A 19409-nucleotide genomic window follows, 5' to 3' on the forward strand; every position below is an offset into this window, starting at 1 on the left:
AAGCGATACGTCTTCAAAAGAAAAAACAAGAAAGTCCAGTTGCCTCCTGAAAAAACACCTTTGGGACATCTACAGGAGCTGTAAAATTTTGTGGCTTTTGTACAGTGACCAAACTGAAAAACAATGATGTTGGCTTCAACCTCCAGTAAAACCTTGATTTAAATTAGTATCTCAAACCTGGCAACTTTAAGGTATGTGGGCTTGGACTCCCAGAGAATTCCTCAGAATACTAGTTGGAGAATTCTGGGAATCGAAGTCCACACATCTTAAAAGTTGTCAAATCTAAAGAACACTAACTTAAAGGATCCCCATTTAGCAAACTTTGGATACAACAGGCAGAATTTCCATCCAGACAACCCTCTGAAATAAGAGAACTGTTTCCTACATCTGAAATAATCTAATCTTAAATAAGTTAAATATACAGATGTTATTATGACAAATGAATTTACTTGATGCAAATAACAAAATGCGGGTTATTTGGATCATGATGTCATGGAAATGTCAACTTTGGGTCTTAATGCATATTGAGGAGTAATGGATGATGTATTCTCCCCTACATCTCTAGGTTTATTACCCTGTTTCCCCAAAAATAAGACATCCCCTAATAATAAGCCCAATCGGGCTTTTGAGCGCATGGCAATAAGACCAAGCGCTTATTTCAGGGTTCCAAAAAATATAAGACAGGGTCTTATTTTTGGGGAAACATGGTATTACTAAGTAATGGGCATCGTGCCTTCAATAAAGGTGGCTGGGAAGCCATATTGGAAAAGGATGATTGCCCTGCTATCCGTGCTTGTGAGCTTCCTAAATCTAACTGGCCACAAGAGGACATAGGATGATCCTTGAGGAGCCATCGGCCAGATCTAGCTATGTTCATATTACTACTTTAACCCTATTCTCACAGACAAGCCCATATTACAAGATCATGAAGGGATTAAAAAGCTACTCAGGCTCCTGGCTATTGTAGTATTTGCCACAACTGGTGTGCCTATAAAAGGAGAAATGGGAATGTTGGGTTTAATTTTCCAATTTACAGCATGCTATTTTTCAATTTGTAAAGAATAACCGTGATGACCAAAGATAAAGATTCTCTTAAGTCAACCTTCATTGCTGATGGTGCTGAATGTTATTAACATTTGCTGCTTGCAATTACTGCAAGTTCAAATCTCACCAGGCTCAAGGTTGACTCAGCCTTCCATCCTTTCAAAGGTAGGTAAATTGAGGACCCAGTTTGTGGGGGCAATAAGCTGACTTTGTATAAATATACAAAAGTATGAAGGCTATTGCTTAACGCATTGTAAGCCACCCTGAGTCTCCGGAGAAGGGCAGCATATAAATTAAAGCAAAAAAAAAAAAAAAATCTTAGAAATCTGTGAAAGTAGTAACCTTGAATGTTTTTCAACTTCCCAGTCTGGCCTACAGCCCAGGGATTTCTTCCATCCAAGAGCTAACTATTATATCTGATCCTGCTTTCCTTTTTTTTGAACAATCCAAGGCTGTCTTGGTGATGCCCACAGTCAAATTTCAGGTTGGCTTGTAGTTTTTCCTGTCTCCTACACAAATAAGCCAGTCTCTTGGCTTTGGGAAATGATGAAGCGATATATCAAGTATAACGATCAGCTACCCAGCAAGTATCATGGCTAGGTCAACGGGTAAGGATTGGGCCTCTCCACTTCACTGTGCAGGCAGCAGAGCCAGTATGACGCATTACTGCCTCGGTGGCACAGTGGTTAGAGTGCAGCACTGCAGAATACTTCTGCTGACTGCCGGCTGACTGCAATTTGGCAGATCGAATCTCACCAGGCTCAAGGTTGACTCAGCCTTCTATCCTTCCGAGGTGGGTAAAATGAGGACCCAGATTCTTGGGGGCAATATGCTGACTCTGTAAACTGATTATAGAGGGCTGTAAAGCACTGTAAAGCAGTATATAAGTCTAACTGCTATCGCTACAACAAAACTAGAGGAGAGGAATCAGCCAATAATTGCCGTATGTTCGATTTCACCAGCAGCATTGGCTTACCCAATTACCTTTTTCTTAGTAGCCAGTCGGGCAAGCAATCCGGTCTTTTCCCAGTGCATGTATACCTGTTTCTCATAGTCATAGGAAGGGAAGAAACACACCACACCTCCTGGGACAACGTTGCACAAGTTAGAAAGAATCCGCCCCGTCTCCTCCATCTGAAAAATGGAGAAAAACCAGCAATGTCTACTTTCAGCCATGAAAGAAAATCTTTCTTCTATCGAAGGCTGTGTGTTCTCTTTGAGAACACAATTTCCTTCCTGGGGTGGAATGGGCTGGGCTGGAAGGGAGTTCATGAACCTAAAGGCTGTACATTTATGCTTAGAGAGAATCAGTTGGCGGATGCAGGATAGACAAATTTGAAGCAAGCGGAGTCCAGAATCTGGTGTCACAGGATATCCGGCTCTTTCCGACACCGTTTTTCCTCTCTTTTTCTGCTCGATTCCTTCTTTCCCACAATTTCAGGCTGCTAGGAAGGAGCAAACATCTCTACTCAGAGATCTGCGCTGATCTCTTTCAGAAGGCTTTTGAAATTAATCCTAAAAAAAGGTGGCCTGCCTTGTTTCAAAGCTTCAGGTCCCACTGTCAAAACAAAGATGAACCATCCTATATAGTAGTCCTTGATTTATGACTGAAATTGGGATTGGAATTTCAGTCGCTAAGTGATGCAGTCATAAAGCGAGTCATCACGTGACCATGCTTGCATTTACAACCATTTTTACCAGAGATTATGTGAATCCAACTTTCCCAATTGACTTGGCTTGTTGTAAATAACTGGAAAACACTGCAACCATCAAAAATGTGATCATTTTTGTGAACTGCGATCATCCATCTCTCTCTCTCTCTCTCTCTCTCTCTCTCTCTCTCTCCCTCCCTCCCTCCCTCCCTCTCTCTTCCCCCCCCTCCCTTCACCACACACACTTCATGGTGATGCAGCAGTCATAAGTTTGACAGGAGGTTGTAAATCACTTTTGCTGAGGTCATAATTTCTAACTGTCATTAAACGGATGACCATAAGTCAAGGACAACTTGGCATTATCGCTAGCTTCCCAATCCACTCTATGAAACACCAGGTTCCCTCTTTTCCTGTTTGTGAGTATCTATGCTTCTAGGGATGGCTTCTCCCTTGATATGGAAATACAGTAAATCAGATTGCCACAAGGAGAGCTACTTGTGGTGTCCAGTAACAGGTTAACTGCGGGGGAAACCACAAAAAAGGATCCATTTCCTTTGCAACTGTCTAACCCAAGTGACAGAAACCAAGCAGGAAGGGCCTAAGCAATATCAAAGGGACAATATGCCCACCCGGTGAACTCAATGAAACTCCATTGCCTGAAGAGGCAATGAAGTGTAATGGGAAAAAAAATACTGACCAACTGAGGCAAGCCTCTTTTCTCATAAGTGAATTCCAGCAGCTGATTGGACGGACCACTGCAGAGGATGATGGGTAAAATGTTGTCAGGGGGAATCACATGACCTAATAACACAAGAATCCAAGGAAGAAATGAACAAGTTGCTGTTCCTGTTATACTAAAAGGCTAAACTTTCTAGCTCTTGTACAGTTAACCAAATACTCAACTACAAGGACTGAACAAATATAGTCCCATGAGATCAGCTTTCTTCTTCCAAGTAACACTCGGTGCAATGAGTGTAGAAAGAAAGAGGGAATGGCCTTAAATGACAGGAGGAAGACTCAAGACAATGAGTTGAGACATTGTCACTACCCTGTTTCCCCGAAAATAAGACATCCCCTGATAATAAGCCCAATTGGGCTTTTGAGAGCATGAGCTAAAATAAGCTTCCCCCTGAAAATAAGCCGTCCCCAAAAATATTTAAACGCAGAGCTGGAAATCAGGTAAGATGGCAAGAGGAGCCCCATCTTGCTCCACATGCCCCAAAATAATAAGACCTCCCTGAAAATAAGGCCAAGCGCTTATTTCGGGATTCAAAAAAATATAAGACAGGGTCTTATTTTCAGGGAAACATGGTATCAAGACAAGGGTGAAATAGGCAGGACTTGAGCCCATGCTAAAAATATAACTTGAGAAAACATCTCAGACAAGTCCCTCCCTGATTCACGGGAAAATAAAAGTGAGGGAGGGGAAGCACATTCAGATCTGCAAAAGTCTGTACTACAGTTATTACAATAAAAGTAATCCTGATCTATATTGCATTAATTTCTTAGTCTGGCGTATGTTGTTCCATTTGACAGAAACCTTCAGAGCACCAGCAGAATAAACAAAATATTAAAAAGTTATGATATGTATGTAGTTACTTACCAAGCACATCTAAATTGAAGTACGCAAAATATCTTTACAATCCCCAAGGCATGTTTGTTTGTTTATTTATCAAGAACGTATTAGGTAATTTATATAATTATAAGCATGAACTGAATACATAAAATAGATACAAGTAGAGGAAACATTAGAACAAGGATGGTAGGCACGTTGGTGCGCTTATGCACGCCCTTTACAAACCACTTAGGAATGGGGTGAGGTCAACAGTAGACACTCTTAGGTTAAAATTTTGGGGGTTTGGGGAAGAAACCACAGAGTCAGGTAGTGCATTCCAGGCATTGACCACTCTGTTGCTGAAGTCGTGTTTTCTGCAATCGAGTTTGGGGCGGTTCACTTTAAGTTTGTATTTATTGTGTGCTCATGTATTGTGGTGGTTGAAGCTGAAGTAGTCATTGACAGGTAGGACATTGTAGCAGATAATTATTATGAGCTAGGGTTAGGTCATACCGAAGACGGCATTGTTCTAAGTTTTCTAGGCCCAGAATTTCAAGTCTGGTAGCATAAGGTATTTTTTATTTATTTTATTTATTTTATATCAAATTTATATACCGCCCTTCTCCCTGAGGACTCAGGGCGGTGTACAGCCAAATAAAAACATAAACTACAAACATTAAAATACAATTAAAAAGATATATATAAATTTGGCCCCGTAATTAAAAAAAAATGACAAACCAGTAAAAACATTTAAAACATTTATTTTGTTGCAAGCAGAGGAGTGGAGGACTGTTCTTGTGAAACATGTCACAACTTTTGAGCACGCCTAGTGTTTGGAAATTCAAAGTTGAAAAATTTGACACGCCCTATCAAGACTTCCTCATTTTGGAACTTTTTAATGCTGAATACTTTTTAAAATTTTGATTTACTTGCCACATTCTGCTTGCCTGATTGTCAAATCCAGAAATCACAGTAACTTTGCACATTTTAGGGGACCTTTGAATTGGTCTACCAAACGTTAATTGCTCTGGTATTAATTTAACCATTGTTATTTGCAATCAAAGTCAAGGCTTATAAAACTGATGACAGGAACATAGCAGAGATTTTGATAAGCAGGAGGCAGAACATAGTTCGGACTCAATGGTAAATCTGAATGTTTTGCAAGAAGTCATTGTACTTTTATTATAAAAGAAAAGCTCAAAGATTGCCACAGTTGATAATTGAATCTTCCGCAAGACATTCTTTCACACTTTCTTCTCATTAATAGACTTCTGGGCTCTAGTAAAACAAAAACAGATCTTTCAAACACCGGGACCTGCCTCTCATCATTTAAGTGAAATAAGGAGCAATTACTGTCAGTTGTGACAGCTGGAAGTCACAACTCAAGTGTGAAATGGAAAAATTTGGGGAAATTTGATCAGATAGATGCTTTGAAGAGAAACCATCTTGGCACTATTCCAGAACTCACCATTTTAGCATCTTCTACGGATTCTACCCTAATTTTTACTCTGAAACATTTGAAGAAAAAAGAAAAAAGCCCATTTTCATCATGATCATTTAAGTGTAAAATATCCTCTTGAAAAATAATTTTAAAAAAGGTTTTGTACTACTACTAACCTAAGCTGTGCCTGTTCTAGAATTCATCATAGATACCTTAATAATGGACTTCATTCTCTAACTGTCTATCTGTAATTGAAACAGCAGTCAAGAGAATGAACTAGTAGAAGGCGCCAGAGAACATGGAAATTTGCAAAAAAAAAAATTTAAATGAGTAAAGGTTTGGCAATAGTAAACAGGTACAGGATCTTTGACCATGGGGTCCAGGGGTCTCCAATCTTGGCAACTTTAAGACTTGTGGACTTCAACTCCCAGAATTCCTAAGCCAGCTTTGCTTTGCTGGCTGAGGAATTCTGGGAGTTGAAGTCCACAAGTCTTAAAGTTGCCAAGGCTGGAGACCCCTGGACCATGGGAAGAGGAAACCTAGAAAATGGGGAATAGGTTGCAAGAAAAAATCGAGATGGGACGACTTGACTGACTTGCTGGCACTAGAGATAGGAACATTTCCTATAGTAGCAATTACAGGTGATGCTTGACTTATGACCATAATTGACCCCAACATTTCCATTGCTAAGCAAGACGGTTATTAAGTGAGTTTTGCCCCCATTTTATGAGCTTTCTTGCCAGAGTTGTTAAGTGAATCATTGTGGTGGTTAAGTTTGTTTGTTTGTTTGTTTGTTATTATTTATTTATTTATTGGTTCGATTTATATGCCGCCCTTCTCCGGAGATTCAGGGCGGCTTACAATGTGTTAAGCACTAGCCTTCATACTTTTGTATATACCTGCTTAGTAGGGCTTTCGGCCCCCCCCCAAGCGGTGTTCTTTTTTATACAAAGTCAGCTTATTGCCCCCACAAACCGGGTCCTCATTTTACCTACCTCAGAAGGATGGAAGGCTGAGTCAACCTTGAGCCTGGTGAGATTTGAACTCGCAGTAATTGCAGGCAGTTGGCAGCTAAGTGCTACTTAACAGCACTTTAGTCCGCTGCACCACCAAGGCTCCTTAAATTGAACCTGGCTTCTTCATTTGCTTGTCAGAAGGTCACAAAAGGAGATCACCTGACCCTCCACCCCCACCCCAGGACACTGCAGCCATCATAATTATGAGCCAATTGCCAAGAGTCTGAATTTTTATCATGGGATCATGGGGTTGCTGCAATGGCTGGATGAGAAACGGTCATAAGTTACTTTTTTCAGTGCCATTGTAACTTTAAATGGTCACTAAACAGACAATTCTAAGTCAAGGCCTATCTGTACTGTAGATCTGGTTTTTTTCATGGAAATATTTCCTGGTTTTCCACATGCATATTTATAAGAAAGGAAGCCCTCCTTCAATTCACGGAAACCTATTTTCATGTAAGGATGCAAAAGTCATTCTCTTGACCCCTGGTTTGAGTAGAATGCAGGTGCAGTGGCTGAAGGTGGCAGATTCTACCCATAAACTTTTCAAGCAAAGATAAAAGACAACAAGACCAACAAGCCTCACCCCCACCCCCACCCCAATGGATGCAACCATTTGGAAAGACACAACTGAATAGGCAAAACTTTGCCCCAAAGGTCACCCAAGCATGACTCAAAAGATCTGGGGCAACCACTGTTCCCAGGACTCACCACAGGAAAATTCCTCAATCCTGTCAGCATCAACACCAGCACCCAAAAGCAGCTGTTGCCGGAAATCAGCCACCTGCAAGGCACATAGTGAAAATCCATTTTTTTAGAAGACTTAACACAGCATGCCGTACACAAGAGTGTTCAACTCTTGGGGAGGAAAAGATCCAAATTCTGCTCTCATAGCCCCGTATACGTAGCAAGACAATCAATTTCGCTTTTCTGGGGACCCCATAACATGCTCCCATGTTATGGAAGGGAGGAATCATGTTGTGTGATGTTTTTCAAAGGCCATTTGTGTCCAGATCCTGCCTCCCGATTTTATTTCTTGATAAGCTACCATGATTATAGTACTGATTAATTTCATGTAGTTAACAAACCAAAGAGAGACTGGGATTTTTATGAATAGACCAAAGAAAGGACGGGAGACAGACAAGTTGATCTCACTTCCCACCTTACGTCCCTGAAAAGAGTTGCTTTACAGAAAAAACAATATCTAACTACGGTACCTCTCCCAACTTCTGTGGAAAGAAGATTGCAAGCTAAAGAATAAACCACCCAAGTCCATGATACAACATGAATTTTCATGGTCAACAAATCACTAGATCTATATGCTAAGAGTTAGTCTTTATAATCTTTCCTCTAGACCAGGGTGTGTGGCCCGCCAGCGGCCAGCGGATCTGGTGGCAGACTCAGACAGTGAGGAGGTTAGGGAGGAACATGGGCCAGTCCTGGAGTCTGGGGAAGGCTCTGATGAGTGCTCTGCGTCTGAGGCAGAGATGGGGCCAGGGCCCGTCCAACAGTTATCAGCTGCCTTCAGAGTCGGATATCAGTGGGGCAGAAGAACAGCTTGAGCCTGTTCCCGATGTGGGCATGTGCAGAGCTGCCAGAAGGGAACAGCTAAGGAACAAAGTCCAAATTGGGAGTAAAGGCACAGGTGGACGGTGAATGGCCCCTCCAATAGGGAATAAAGAGGAGCGAATAAAGGGGAGTTTGCAGGAGACAATTAGTTCAATTCATTACTGTGAAGATCTATTCCTGACTTCTTGCCAAGTAATTGCTGCTACAGCATGGAGTTTGGAAGATATCGACCTGGCCACTCTCCACGCCTGATAAAGGTCTGTAGTTGTGAAATCTCATGAAAGATTGTTTGTCGGGACTTTGCTGGAGAAGAATTTCCCTTTAATTTAAATAAAAGAGGTTTTATTGGGACGAGGAGTCTGCTTCATGCTCTTGGGAAGCCTAAGTCAGAACACAGGGGTGTCAAACTCGCGGTGTCACGGCGGTGTCACATGATGTATCGGGACTTTTCCCCCCCTTCACTAAACCAGGCGTGGGCGTGGCCAGCATGTGATGCATCCGGCCCGCGGCCCACGGGTTTGACAGCCCTGTTCTAGACCACCATTCAGATGCCACCAGACTCAAACCTAGATAGCAGTACTCTAAGCATGATGGAATCTGCCATTATGGTGTTACTGAAATCCTGTTACTTTATGGGAAAACTAAATGTTTACTGTTAAATGCAAAGTTTTAGGACCTTTCTAGGACTTGGGAAAAACAGCAGGCAGATTGACTAGACCAAGAAGCTAAACCTCTAAATCAATGTTTCTTAACTCTGGGGATTTTAAGATGGGTGGACTTCAACTACCAGAATTCTCCAGTCAGGCCTGCTGGCCAGGGAATTCTGGGAATTGAAGTCCACCCGTCTTAAACTTCCCAGGGTTGGGAAACACTGCTGTAAACACTGTGAAAGGCTTGCCAGGTGCGTTAAAAGCAAAATGGTGCCAAGGGGAAGGGGCAGAACGAGCCAAAGATTCAAAGCGACACCTTCATTCTGCTGCTTTTATACAAGAAAGACCTCCTTCCAGCACATTCTGGAGAACGTCTGCTAAGAAGGGAGGCGAGAAATCAGCTCCTTCAATCATTTGCTATTTAAAAGCGGTTGCCCATCACCCAAAGGAAGCCCAGTTCGCTACTCACCGGCTGCATGGTGCCCCCAGCGATGACCACAGCTCGACATTCTTTCAGCACCATAGCAAAATGCACAGCTGGATTGAGCAATAGGAACTTGAGGCTGCTCAGGGCTAAAGTACCTGGAAAAATCAGCACATTCAGAGAGTTGGCAGGTAAACAATGAAAAACATTGAAGGGCATCCTGAAATGCAAGGGGGCTTTCCACCCCACCCACCCCCTGCCCCCCAACCCCTGCCTGTCAATTTGCTGGATGCTTCAAACGAAACAATGAAAATGTTCTTAGAGAAAGAGGACAACAAAAGCAACTGGGGTTGGTTCCCAGGGGCTAATATGGGAACAACACTTGATTAAATTACGACCATACTTAATAAAGTAATTTAGTAAGCAGCAATAAATACCACAACCTCCTTAATATTGCTACAATCCCAGGATCCAAAATGAATAAGGTGCCATAATTTAGCAACGCTTGGAGAATAATATCTCCACGACTCAAACTGCAATCGAATTGTTTAGGTAAGTGCTCCTATGAAAAAGCATCAAGTGTTTACATAAATATGGATTTATTTATTTTTTTACTTTCAGATGTTTCCTCCGGGAAAGGCATTTGGGGAGATACAGACAGGCCTCACTTAATGACTGCCCTGTTTAGCGACTGTTCAAATCACAATGGACTTGAGAAAGGTACTTTGTGAGATAGAGGGACGGTTTTAAAAACCTGATAAATAAATAAAAGTAAATTAACTTTACAATCAATCCTTACATTGATGACAACTCCAACATCTCAAGGTCACATAACTGCTATCTGTGTGTGTCACAACTGGCTTCCAACAAGCAAAATCAATGGAGAAGCTGGTGGTCAAATTACAAGCCACAGCCCCATGATAGACAGCTGTGGCGGCACAGTGGTTAGAATGCAGTACTGCAGGCTACTTGTGCTGACTGCCAGCTGATTGCAGTTCAGCAGTTCGATCCTCACTGGGATCAAGGTTGACTCAGCCTCCCATCCTTCCAAGGTAGGTTAAATAAGGACCCAGATTGTTGAGGGCAATAGCTGACTCTGTAAACTGCTTAGAGAGGGCTGTAAAGCACTGTGAAGCGGTATATAAGTCTAAGTGCTATTTCTATTGCTATCTCTCACTTAACCACGAGCGACTTACTTAATGACCACATGGGAAGTGACGCTGTAAGCCAGTTGCAATCATGCAAAGTTCTGCTTGGCGACCCTGTTTGCTTAGTGATGGAGTTGGCAATCCCAGCTGTGATCACTAGATAAGGACTACGCATAATGGAATGACCTTGAAATAATTCAATATATACAGATGTACTTATTTTTAAAGAAAGCAAATCAAACGTGGATATACAATACCGTGCCTGCTGAGAATGACTCTCCCGTCCTGGTTTGCATTTGTGAGCGCAGCGAGGAAACTTTCAATGTGCATTAGCGGAGATGCCATTTTGGGGTGGTCGTCCTCACCTTCCCCGGGAGAACTTTGCAGAGCCCCTGCAGATCAAAAGACAACTTCTCATTTGGAAAGGCAACTTCTCCCCTGCAGAACATCATCTCCCAATTCCTTACTTTGACAACCACACAAGTAGCATGTCCAATTTATTTTCATTTGGGGATATTGACAATTCTGAAATTAACCTGGCTGAGGCAGTCTTAGAGGTTTCAGGGTTGCCACACAACAGAGGGAAGGGGGAAATAGTTAGATGGGGTTTTGTAGCCAAAACAATAAACATTTTCCTGTGGGAACCAAGGACATTCTCACGGGCCAGAGGAGGAGTGAAGTAACCAAGCAACCACCCAGCATCTGGATTGGACAGCGTGATCAGTGACTTGGGGGAAGGGGGAAACTTTTACTTTTAATTAGGTGACAGCCGCGGGAACTTTAAGAGTCGGCTTTCACCAGTCGTGCCAATATGATATATCTAATAAAACTGTTCTTTGAGGAATTTGCCTGCCTCGGAGTTCTACTTTCTATAGGTACATTACTTGGAACCCTGAAAGCTACTGTATGTCTAAATGCTATTGAAATGCTACTTAGCTATTGAAATTTGATATGGTAAAATTTTAATGTCATCTATCATATATTTTTAGATTGCTATTTTTGTAACTGTTTTATCTTTTCCCTTTTTCTTTTCTGTTTTGTTTGAAAAGGCCTTCGGGCTATTCAATAAACTATATTTTGTCTAAATGCGTGTTAATAGAAAAAAAGGCTTCCGACAAGAGACTAAATCAACATTCTTCCTAAAGTTTTTCCATTCTTGTTCCAGAACAATTTATCAAGACAACAATGACATATGGCTCATATATCTATAGGCCCTCAATCTTGCAAAAACTGAATTATTGTAGCAAGAAAAGTCAAACTCTGATTCTTCATTGACTTTCAAGAGACAGGTAGAAAAATGACTTTTTCTATGTATTATTTACCGTATTTTTCAGAGTATAAGATGCTCCGGAGTATAAGAGGCACCTTATTTTGGGGGGAGGAAAATAAGAAAAAAGAAATTCTGCTTGAGAGGCTCTCCGTTTGAGAAGCTGCGTTTGCAGCCTCCAAAAGCTCCGTTTGCAAAGGAGCTTCTCTTAGCAAAGGCAGCCTCTCAAACGGACCTTTCGGAGGCTGTTTGAGTGGCTCTCTGTTTGGGAGGCTGCATTTGCAGCCTCCAAAAGGGTGGGGGCTGGCGGGTGGGCGGGGCTACATTCGGTGTATAAGACGCATCCAAATTTTCACCTTCTTTTAGGGGGGGGGAAAGTGCATCTTATACTCCGAAAAATACGGTATATTATTATAAATATTATTTATATCTTCATTTTATATATTATTTTCCATTCTTCTAATGGAAAATAATGTTTGTCCTAAGACACAACTCCGTATGAAGTTGTGCAAATACATGGATGTGCTACTTCCACTAAAATGAAATGAAAAAACCCAAGAACAGGGAAGCTTCATAGATCCACCTGTTTCCAAACCTACTGAAACATCACTACAGGTAGTCCTCAACCTATGACCACAACTGAGCCCAAAATTTCTGTTGTTAAGTGAAACATTTGTTAAGTGAGTTCTTCTTCCCCATTTTACGACTTTTCTTGCCACGGTTGTTACGTGAACCATTGCAATTGATAAGTTAGTAACCCGGTTGTTAAGTGAATCTGGCTTCCCCATTGACTTTGCCTGTGAGAAGGTCGCAAAAGGGGGAATTGCGTGACCTGGGGATGCAGCAACGGTCATCAATATGAACCAGTTGCCAAGCATCTGAATTTTGATCCCGTGACCATGGGGAGGCTGCGACGGTCGTAACTGTGAAAAACGCTCGTAAGTCACCTTTTTCAGTGCCGTTGTAACTTTGGATGGTCACTAAATGAACTGTTGTAAATCGAGGACTGCCTGTATTTTTACATCTCGCCTCTTCCAGCTCACCTCCTTCCAATTCTGAAAACTGCCAAAACTTGCTTTGTAGCCAAACTCACCTTCTTTTTCTGGTCTCTTGTTCAAGGTTTGCAAAAAGTTCTGCAAACCAGTCAACTTTTGGTCGTCTTTGCTGGTTTTGAAAACTCCGTATCTTTCCACAAATCCTAAGAGCTGCAAGACAGGAAAAAGACCAGAAAATATTATTTAAATATGGTCTGTAAATTTTTCCCTGTTCGTTTCCCTAATCATCCTGCAAAAGTAGGAAAGAGGAAAACATTCAGACAATCTGTCTTCCCAAGGGAGACCAACATACATACCAGTGGTGAAATCCAAATTTTTTTACTACCAGTTCTGTGGGCGTGGCTTGTTGAGCATGGTGTGGCTTGGTGGGCATGGCTTGGTGGGCGTGGCAGGGGAAGGATACTGCAAAATCCCCATTCCCTCCCCACTCCTGAGGGAAAGATATTGCAAAATTTCCATTCCCACACAAGCAGAACTACTCAAAATTTCCTCTACCGGTTCTCTGAACTGCTCAAAATTTCCTCTACCGGTTCTCTGAACTGCTCAAAATTTCCGCTACCGGTTCTCTAGAACCTGTCAGAACCTGCTGGATTTCACCCGTGATACATACCCCAGAAACCATGAAGAGATTCAGTTGGTTTATAAATGGCCACACAGGTAGTCCTCAATTTACAACCTTTCATTTAGTGACCAAAGTTACAATGGCACTGAAAAAAGTGACTTATGACTATTTTTCACTCTTATGAGAGCCTCAGTGGTGCAGTGGTTAGAGTGCAGTACTGTAGGCTAATTCTGCTGGCTGCAATTTGGCAGTTCAAATCTCACCAGGCTCAAAATTGACTCAGCCTTCCATTCTTCCGAAGTGGGTAAAATGAGGACGCAGATTATTGGGGGCAATAGGCTGACTTTGTAAACCACTTAGAGAGGGCTGTAAACCACTGTAAAGCGGTATATAAGTCTAAGTGCTATTGCTATTTATATTACGGCTTTTGAAGCATGCCTGTGCTCAAGTGATCAAAATTCAGATGCTTGGCAACTGACTCATATTTATGACAGTTGCAGTTCTTGGGATCATGTGATTACCTTTTCTGACCTTCTGAGAAGCAAAGTCAATGGGGAAGGCAGATTCAATTAACAACTGTGGCAAGAAAGGTCACAAAATGAGCAAAACTGAATAAACGTCTTGCTTGGCAACATAAATGTTGGGCTCAAATGTGGTTGTAAATTGAGGACTATCTGTACTCCGTAAGTTTGATTTAATTCAATATATTTGGCTTACCTTTAAATTAATTCATAATTATTTTCCTACCATAGATTTAATAAATATTCCCTGCCACTCAATAAAAGTTACAGTAAGGTAACATCTTTTGAAATTTTGGGGAGCCGTATCCCAACACAAGCCCTGCACAGTTCATTCTTGCATCACTGTATAGGAAATAGCTAACCAGGTTAATCCAATTGATCTGACTCAATCTAAGGCAATTTATGTTCCCATATCCTATGAAAAATTCCTGAAAACAGACCCCAAAAAGGCACCTAAAAGACATGGAACCAGAATTTTATTCTGCTCTGTTGATGCACTACCTTCTTGCTGATGCAACTTTTCTCACAGTAACGCTGAATCTGTTGAAAAAAGAGAACATGCACATTAAAAGGTTCCTCATTGTTTTAACAGATTATCTCGTTTTAACCTTCTTTGCCAGATTATCACAATTTATCATTCAACCTACACCTTTTAGAAGCAGAGTATTCAGTTGTCTTAGAATTCCTCCGTGACTCCTTACAGAAACTCCTAACTCTGCAACCTTAAACACTCAAAGAGCCATTTGGACCCATTTCCCACAGAAAAGAAAACACCAGGAGCCACAAAAACCTTCCTGTGCCTGACTATTTCTTGAGCGGCCACAAAACTAGCATATGTAGTTGAATTAAACGTTGTTTTCTTCTGAAATTTTTCTTTTCTTGGATTTATCCATGGTTGGCCTACCGGGGGTTGAAAAGCTCAATAAATCGCATGCCGGCGGGTGTCGCACATTGGTGGTTGTGACACATATTTTGAGTGACAGGGAGCCGCAGTAGAGGGGTGAAAGAGCCACATGAGGCTCCAGAGCCGCAGGTTGCTAACCCCTGTCCTAAAGATTACTCAAAGGACCATCTTCCTTGCATCCTTTTGCTTAATTTTTCTCTTCCCTTTCTATCCAAGCTGTCTGCTTGATAATCCAGGCATCTCACCGTCAACTGGCAGCTTTCAAGACACCGCAATGATTCAAGGCCTGTAGTGCAACCAGACTGTGCAGATTATATCTGATAACTGTTTAGTTACTTGGTCAATCAGTCAACAAATGATACAAAGTTAGTTCTGTCCTGGGACTCACTCTGAAACTGTGGAATCAGTATTCCAAAGGTGCTTATTCAAGAGGCAACTGGACTTTCTTGTTTTTCTTTGAAGACGTTTCGCTTCTCATCCAAGAAGCTTCTTCAACTCATCCAAGCTCCATTCAAGCTCCTTCCAGAGCTGAAGAAGCTTCTTGGATGAGAAGAGAAACATCTTCAAAGAAAAACAAAGAAAATCCAGTTGCCTCTTTAATAAAAAAAAAACACACCTTTGGACAACTATGACCTGGATGACTGAGAATCTCCATAGACATTTGTGGAACCAGTACATTTCCTACAGACTGGCAATTTCCATGGTGGGAGGGGAGGCTAACAAGGCCTAAACTAACAAAAATCAGGCCAGAAGATCATCCAACAAATAGAAGTTGCACTAAAGGAGCCACGATGATTTGATTATTCAGGTACAGATAGAAAATAATCATTTTTAAAACTATATTCAAAATTAAGCTGAAATCTAACATGTAAATAATTTAGTCCTTGCTTAACTATGGACCAGCAACTTTGTTGCTAAGCAACATAAGCAAAATGCAATGTCACATAATTGCACTGATTTAAGATGGAAGTTGTGGCAGTCCCGATTGCTGCTGTTAGGTGAATTCTGTGTAGTTGCAACATCCTGCAGTCACATGATCACCACTTGTGATTTCCTGCCAGCTTCCCCATTGACTTACTTGTTCAAAGCTGACAGTGGCAATCATGTGACTGCAGGACCTTGTAATTCATGTGACTGTGGGGACCCTGCAACGGCCATATTTATGAGGATCTGTCGCAATTGTTTTCTCCTAGCCCAAGTCTCCCTAGTTCAGCCCCATCCTAATTTTGAACAGTGGCTGGATGATTGGTCAATGAGACTGCCTATTGGCAGTTTGCAGTTTGAATGGTCCTAGGTATAGATAATCAGAAGGCATTCGGTGCAAACCAGTTCAGGATATTTTGTATTACAACTTCCATAAAGTGTAGATAGCTGTTCTGCCCCAGCTATCGACCCCAAAGAATGCAGCACACACAAAGTCTGTACAAACCTTAGTTTACTAAATTAAATTTTTCAAACAAAGGCTGTTAATCAACTTTCTTAACAGCCTACCAAAATCCAAAGAATAAATCATCGTAATCTTACTATGATTGGCAGAAAGCTCAGAAGCAATTTGCAGGAAACTGATAAGAGAACTAAGATCAGGATGCGAAGGAGAGTGAACGAAGTTGTTCCCTGCAAATTGTCCTTCCTTAAATAGGCTAAGGGAGTGGCCAATTAGCCCCAAGCCTTACTCTCGAGGAGACTTCCTCCTGAGGAGCCACTCCTGCCTTTTGGCAGCTCTGCGCGCCCGTGCATTGAGAAGAGGCTCCTCCTCTCCTTCCTCTTCACTTATGGGAGCTTCTGGAGGTTCTGGAGGCCCTGGCTGAATCCTTGCCTCTGGCACCACATCTTCTCCAGCCTCCTCATTGTCTGACTCAAGCGCCAGCTGCACAGGCTGCTGGCGCAACACCACACCAGCCTCCTCGCTGTCGGAATCAGCTACCAGGTGCACAGGCCGCTGACGGGCCACAACAATAGCATGACTAATATGTGGTATTACAAGAATCATAATCCCGGAGAACTGAAATGTTTAAAATAACCTATCCCAGTTCTTGAAGTGTTGGGTTGTCGCTTTGAGACAACGAGGATGGAATACTGTCCCTCTCATCTTTATAGATAAGTCACCCAGGTAAAACAAATACAGGCCAGTTTACGAATGTTCTACATTCATATTATACACATGATATGTGTGTTTGTGTATGTATGCAGAGTAACACATTTGCTGCCGATCTCAAGCAGGTCCAGAGCAATTCTGCTATTCATTAGCATCGGTATTGCTATCTCTTTTCAGCCTTATAAACCAGCCTAAAAAAATATTGAGATTTCTTCAAGAGTGAGAGTGAGGTTTTAATGGAAGCGAAAATTTCTCAGGCTCGTACTGCAGCCTGAGAAAAAGAGAGACTGTGCTAATCAACAGCCGTACATGCTGGATTCACACAATGGACAAATTGCTTTTTCCAAATTATTTTCTAGAGATGTCCTTAGTTCCAACACTATGATTTTTTGCCTATACATATACAGTAAGTGTGTCTTAGCTATTAATAAAAAACTAATCCAGGCAAAATCTGATCAGGGTGTAAAAAGAAAAAGGAAACGCCTCTTTGGGAGCTCTAACTTAAGTTTTGGCTCCCTCCCAAATTTTAAACTTTGGTGCAAGTCAGGCAGTTCTTTACCTTGAAGAGATTGATGTTGTCAACTTGACACTGGAACAGAAAGTCATTGATGGATTTCAGCTGCACTCCTGAGAGGGAGGGGAGGAGGGAAAGAGAGGGGGGAGGGAGGGGGGGAGAGAGAGAGAGAGGGAGGGAGGGAGGGGGGGAGCAAAAAAAACCTGGTTTGCTTGCAACAGATAAAGTTTTTCAAATCGGTACAATCATCTTCTTAAACCCCATGCTGGCCAAACCATGACAATTTACACATTTTCTGGAATCACACCCACAACTTACCTGCTTCTGGTATGCTCTGCGTATTTGGATTCTGATTCACATTTCCTGGAGAACATGAAAAGCAGAGCAACAATGATTATGAAATTATTTCCATGTGACAATTTGGCTAAACTACAATTCTAGTGCACAGGTAGTCCTCAACTTACGGCCACAATTGAGCCCCAAATGTCTGTTGCTAAGTGAGAGAGTTGTGAAGTGAGTTTTTCCCCACTTTATAACCTTTCTGGCCACAGTTGCTAAGTGAATCACTGCAGGTATTAAGAGAGTAGTAGGGTTGTTAAATGAACCTGGCTTCCCTATTGACTTTTGCTAACCAGAATGTTGCAAAAGGGGATCACATGATCCCAGGATACATAAATATGAGTCAGTTGCCAAGCATCTGAATTTTGATCATGTGATTGTGGGGCTCAGGGGTGGGTTCTAAAATTTTTTACTATTGGTTCTGTGGGTGTGGCTTATTTTGTGGGTATGGTTTGATGGTAATGTGACAATTCTTTAGGATTTAGCAGAGGTACTGGTCTACCAGGCTTTTAACTGCTTGCAGAGCTGTACCAGTCTACCCATTTGTTTTTGGAGTGCACTGGTCTACTATCACACTGCCTTTTAACACTGATCAGCTGTAGGGCGGCCCTTTGAAGCCCCGCGGCAAGAGTTTAAACAGTTTTTTTCCTTTTAGCTGATCAGCTGGGACTCGGGAGGCAGCGAATAGATTGGGGGCGGGGCCAAATAAAAGATAAGAATAATGTGGGGGAGAGGGCAGGAGGGCCCAACTCCCGAACAAAGAGAACCGGTTCAGTGACGTCATATCATCACCGCTACCGGCTCGGCCGAACCGGGCCGAACCAGGAGGAACCCACCACTGGTGGGGCTGCTTCGGGGTTCTAAGTGTTGGAAACAGTCATAAGACCAGTTTGGGGGAAAAAATAAAAAAGAACATAGCGCTTGTAAAAATGAAGCACTAGGTTTTTAACTGACTTAGTTAAGCAAGTTATATGAATCCAGTCAAAGAATACATAGCAGAAATCAACTGTAGGCTTTTGGCCAGTAAGCAACTATACAACCACAACACTGGCTTTTTACATTTTAGTCTTTTTTTTTGTTTTTAACATAACGTCATCCCCTAAGAGGGAAGTATTCTTTTTCTGCTATGTTAATTCAAACTTACACTTCAAATAGTTTCCAATTTGCTTGTCATTACATTTATTGCATTGGTACATGCATTTTAAAAAAAAAATTAAAACAAGCAATTTAGACTTTGAGTACATTAAGCTGGTAGCAAGATCTGTAAATATGCAACACTAATGCAATTATAAAGCATCTATCCAGAGCAGAAGTATACACCTGGGGAAAAACAGGCATCAGAAGGCAAGCAGTAATTCCATTACAGCATTGCTTAAAATCAGAATTTCATCCTTCATTTGCTTTGTGCTTGTATCTATTCTGTTTGGGATGAGCAAAAATGGAAGGAGACAAAGGCTCGTCGGAGAAGTTAAAGATGGTAATGATCGAAAGAAGATTGGCTTGGGGGCGGGGGGGAAGACGAAATGGGGTTGCTGGAACCCTGTTTTGTTTTTCAAGAATCTATTACATTTCCTAAAGACAGACTGATATTCCTGCAGTCCATATACTGTCAAATTAATTAATGTTACATTCTTTGATGTAGTCAGCCATATA

General features: G+C 41.8%; 1 protein-coding gene across 4 annotated transcripts in view; it reads right to left on the bottom strand.

Annotated features, from left to right (window-relative positions):
• The window catches only part of DDX11 (DEAD/H-box helicase 11), a 49504-nt gene that overhangs the window by 6975 nt on the left and 23120 nt on the right, over nucleotides 1-19409 (bottom strand). For all 4 annotated transcript variants that reach the window (XR_015728850.1, XM_087873705.1, XM_034402751.2 and 1 more), the window contains 9 exons: nucleotides 17736-17780; nucleotides 17463-17530; nucleotides 14406-14444; nucleotides 12860-12971; nucleotides 10757-10891; nucleotides 9397-9509; nucleotides 7420-7492; nucleotides 3394-3497; nucleotides 2029-2178 (listed from right to left, as the gene is read on the bottom strand). Coding sequence is in view for 3 of the 4 variants with exons in the window: in XM_087873705.1 (XP_087729831.1) it covers nucleotides 2029-2178; nucleotides 3394-3497; nucleotides 7420-7492; nucleotides 9397-9509; nucleotides 10757-10891; nucleotides 12860-12971; nucleotides 14406-14444; nucleotides 17463-17530; nucleotides 17736-17780 (839 nt within the window). In the remaining variant the exon portion in view is untranslated. The remainder of the gene's footprint in view (nucleotides 1-2028; nucleotides 2179-3393; nucleotides 3498-7419; nucleotides 7493-9396; nucleotides 9510-10756; nucleotides 10892-12859; nucleotides 12972-14405; nucleotides 14445-17462; nucleotides 17531-17735; nucleotides 17781-19409) is intronic.

This window comes from Pantherophis guttatus, chromosome 7 (genome assembly GCF_059756535.1).
Source record: "Pantherophis guttatus breed Tessera chromosome 7, ASM5975653v1, whole genome shotgun sequence".
NCBI classification, from domain to species: domain Eukaryota; kingdom Metazoa; phylum Chordata; class Lepidosauria; order Squamata; family Colubridae; genus Pantherophis; species Pantherophis guttatus.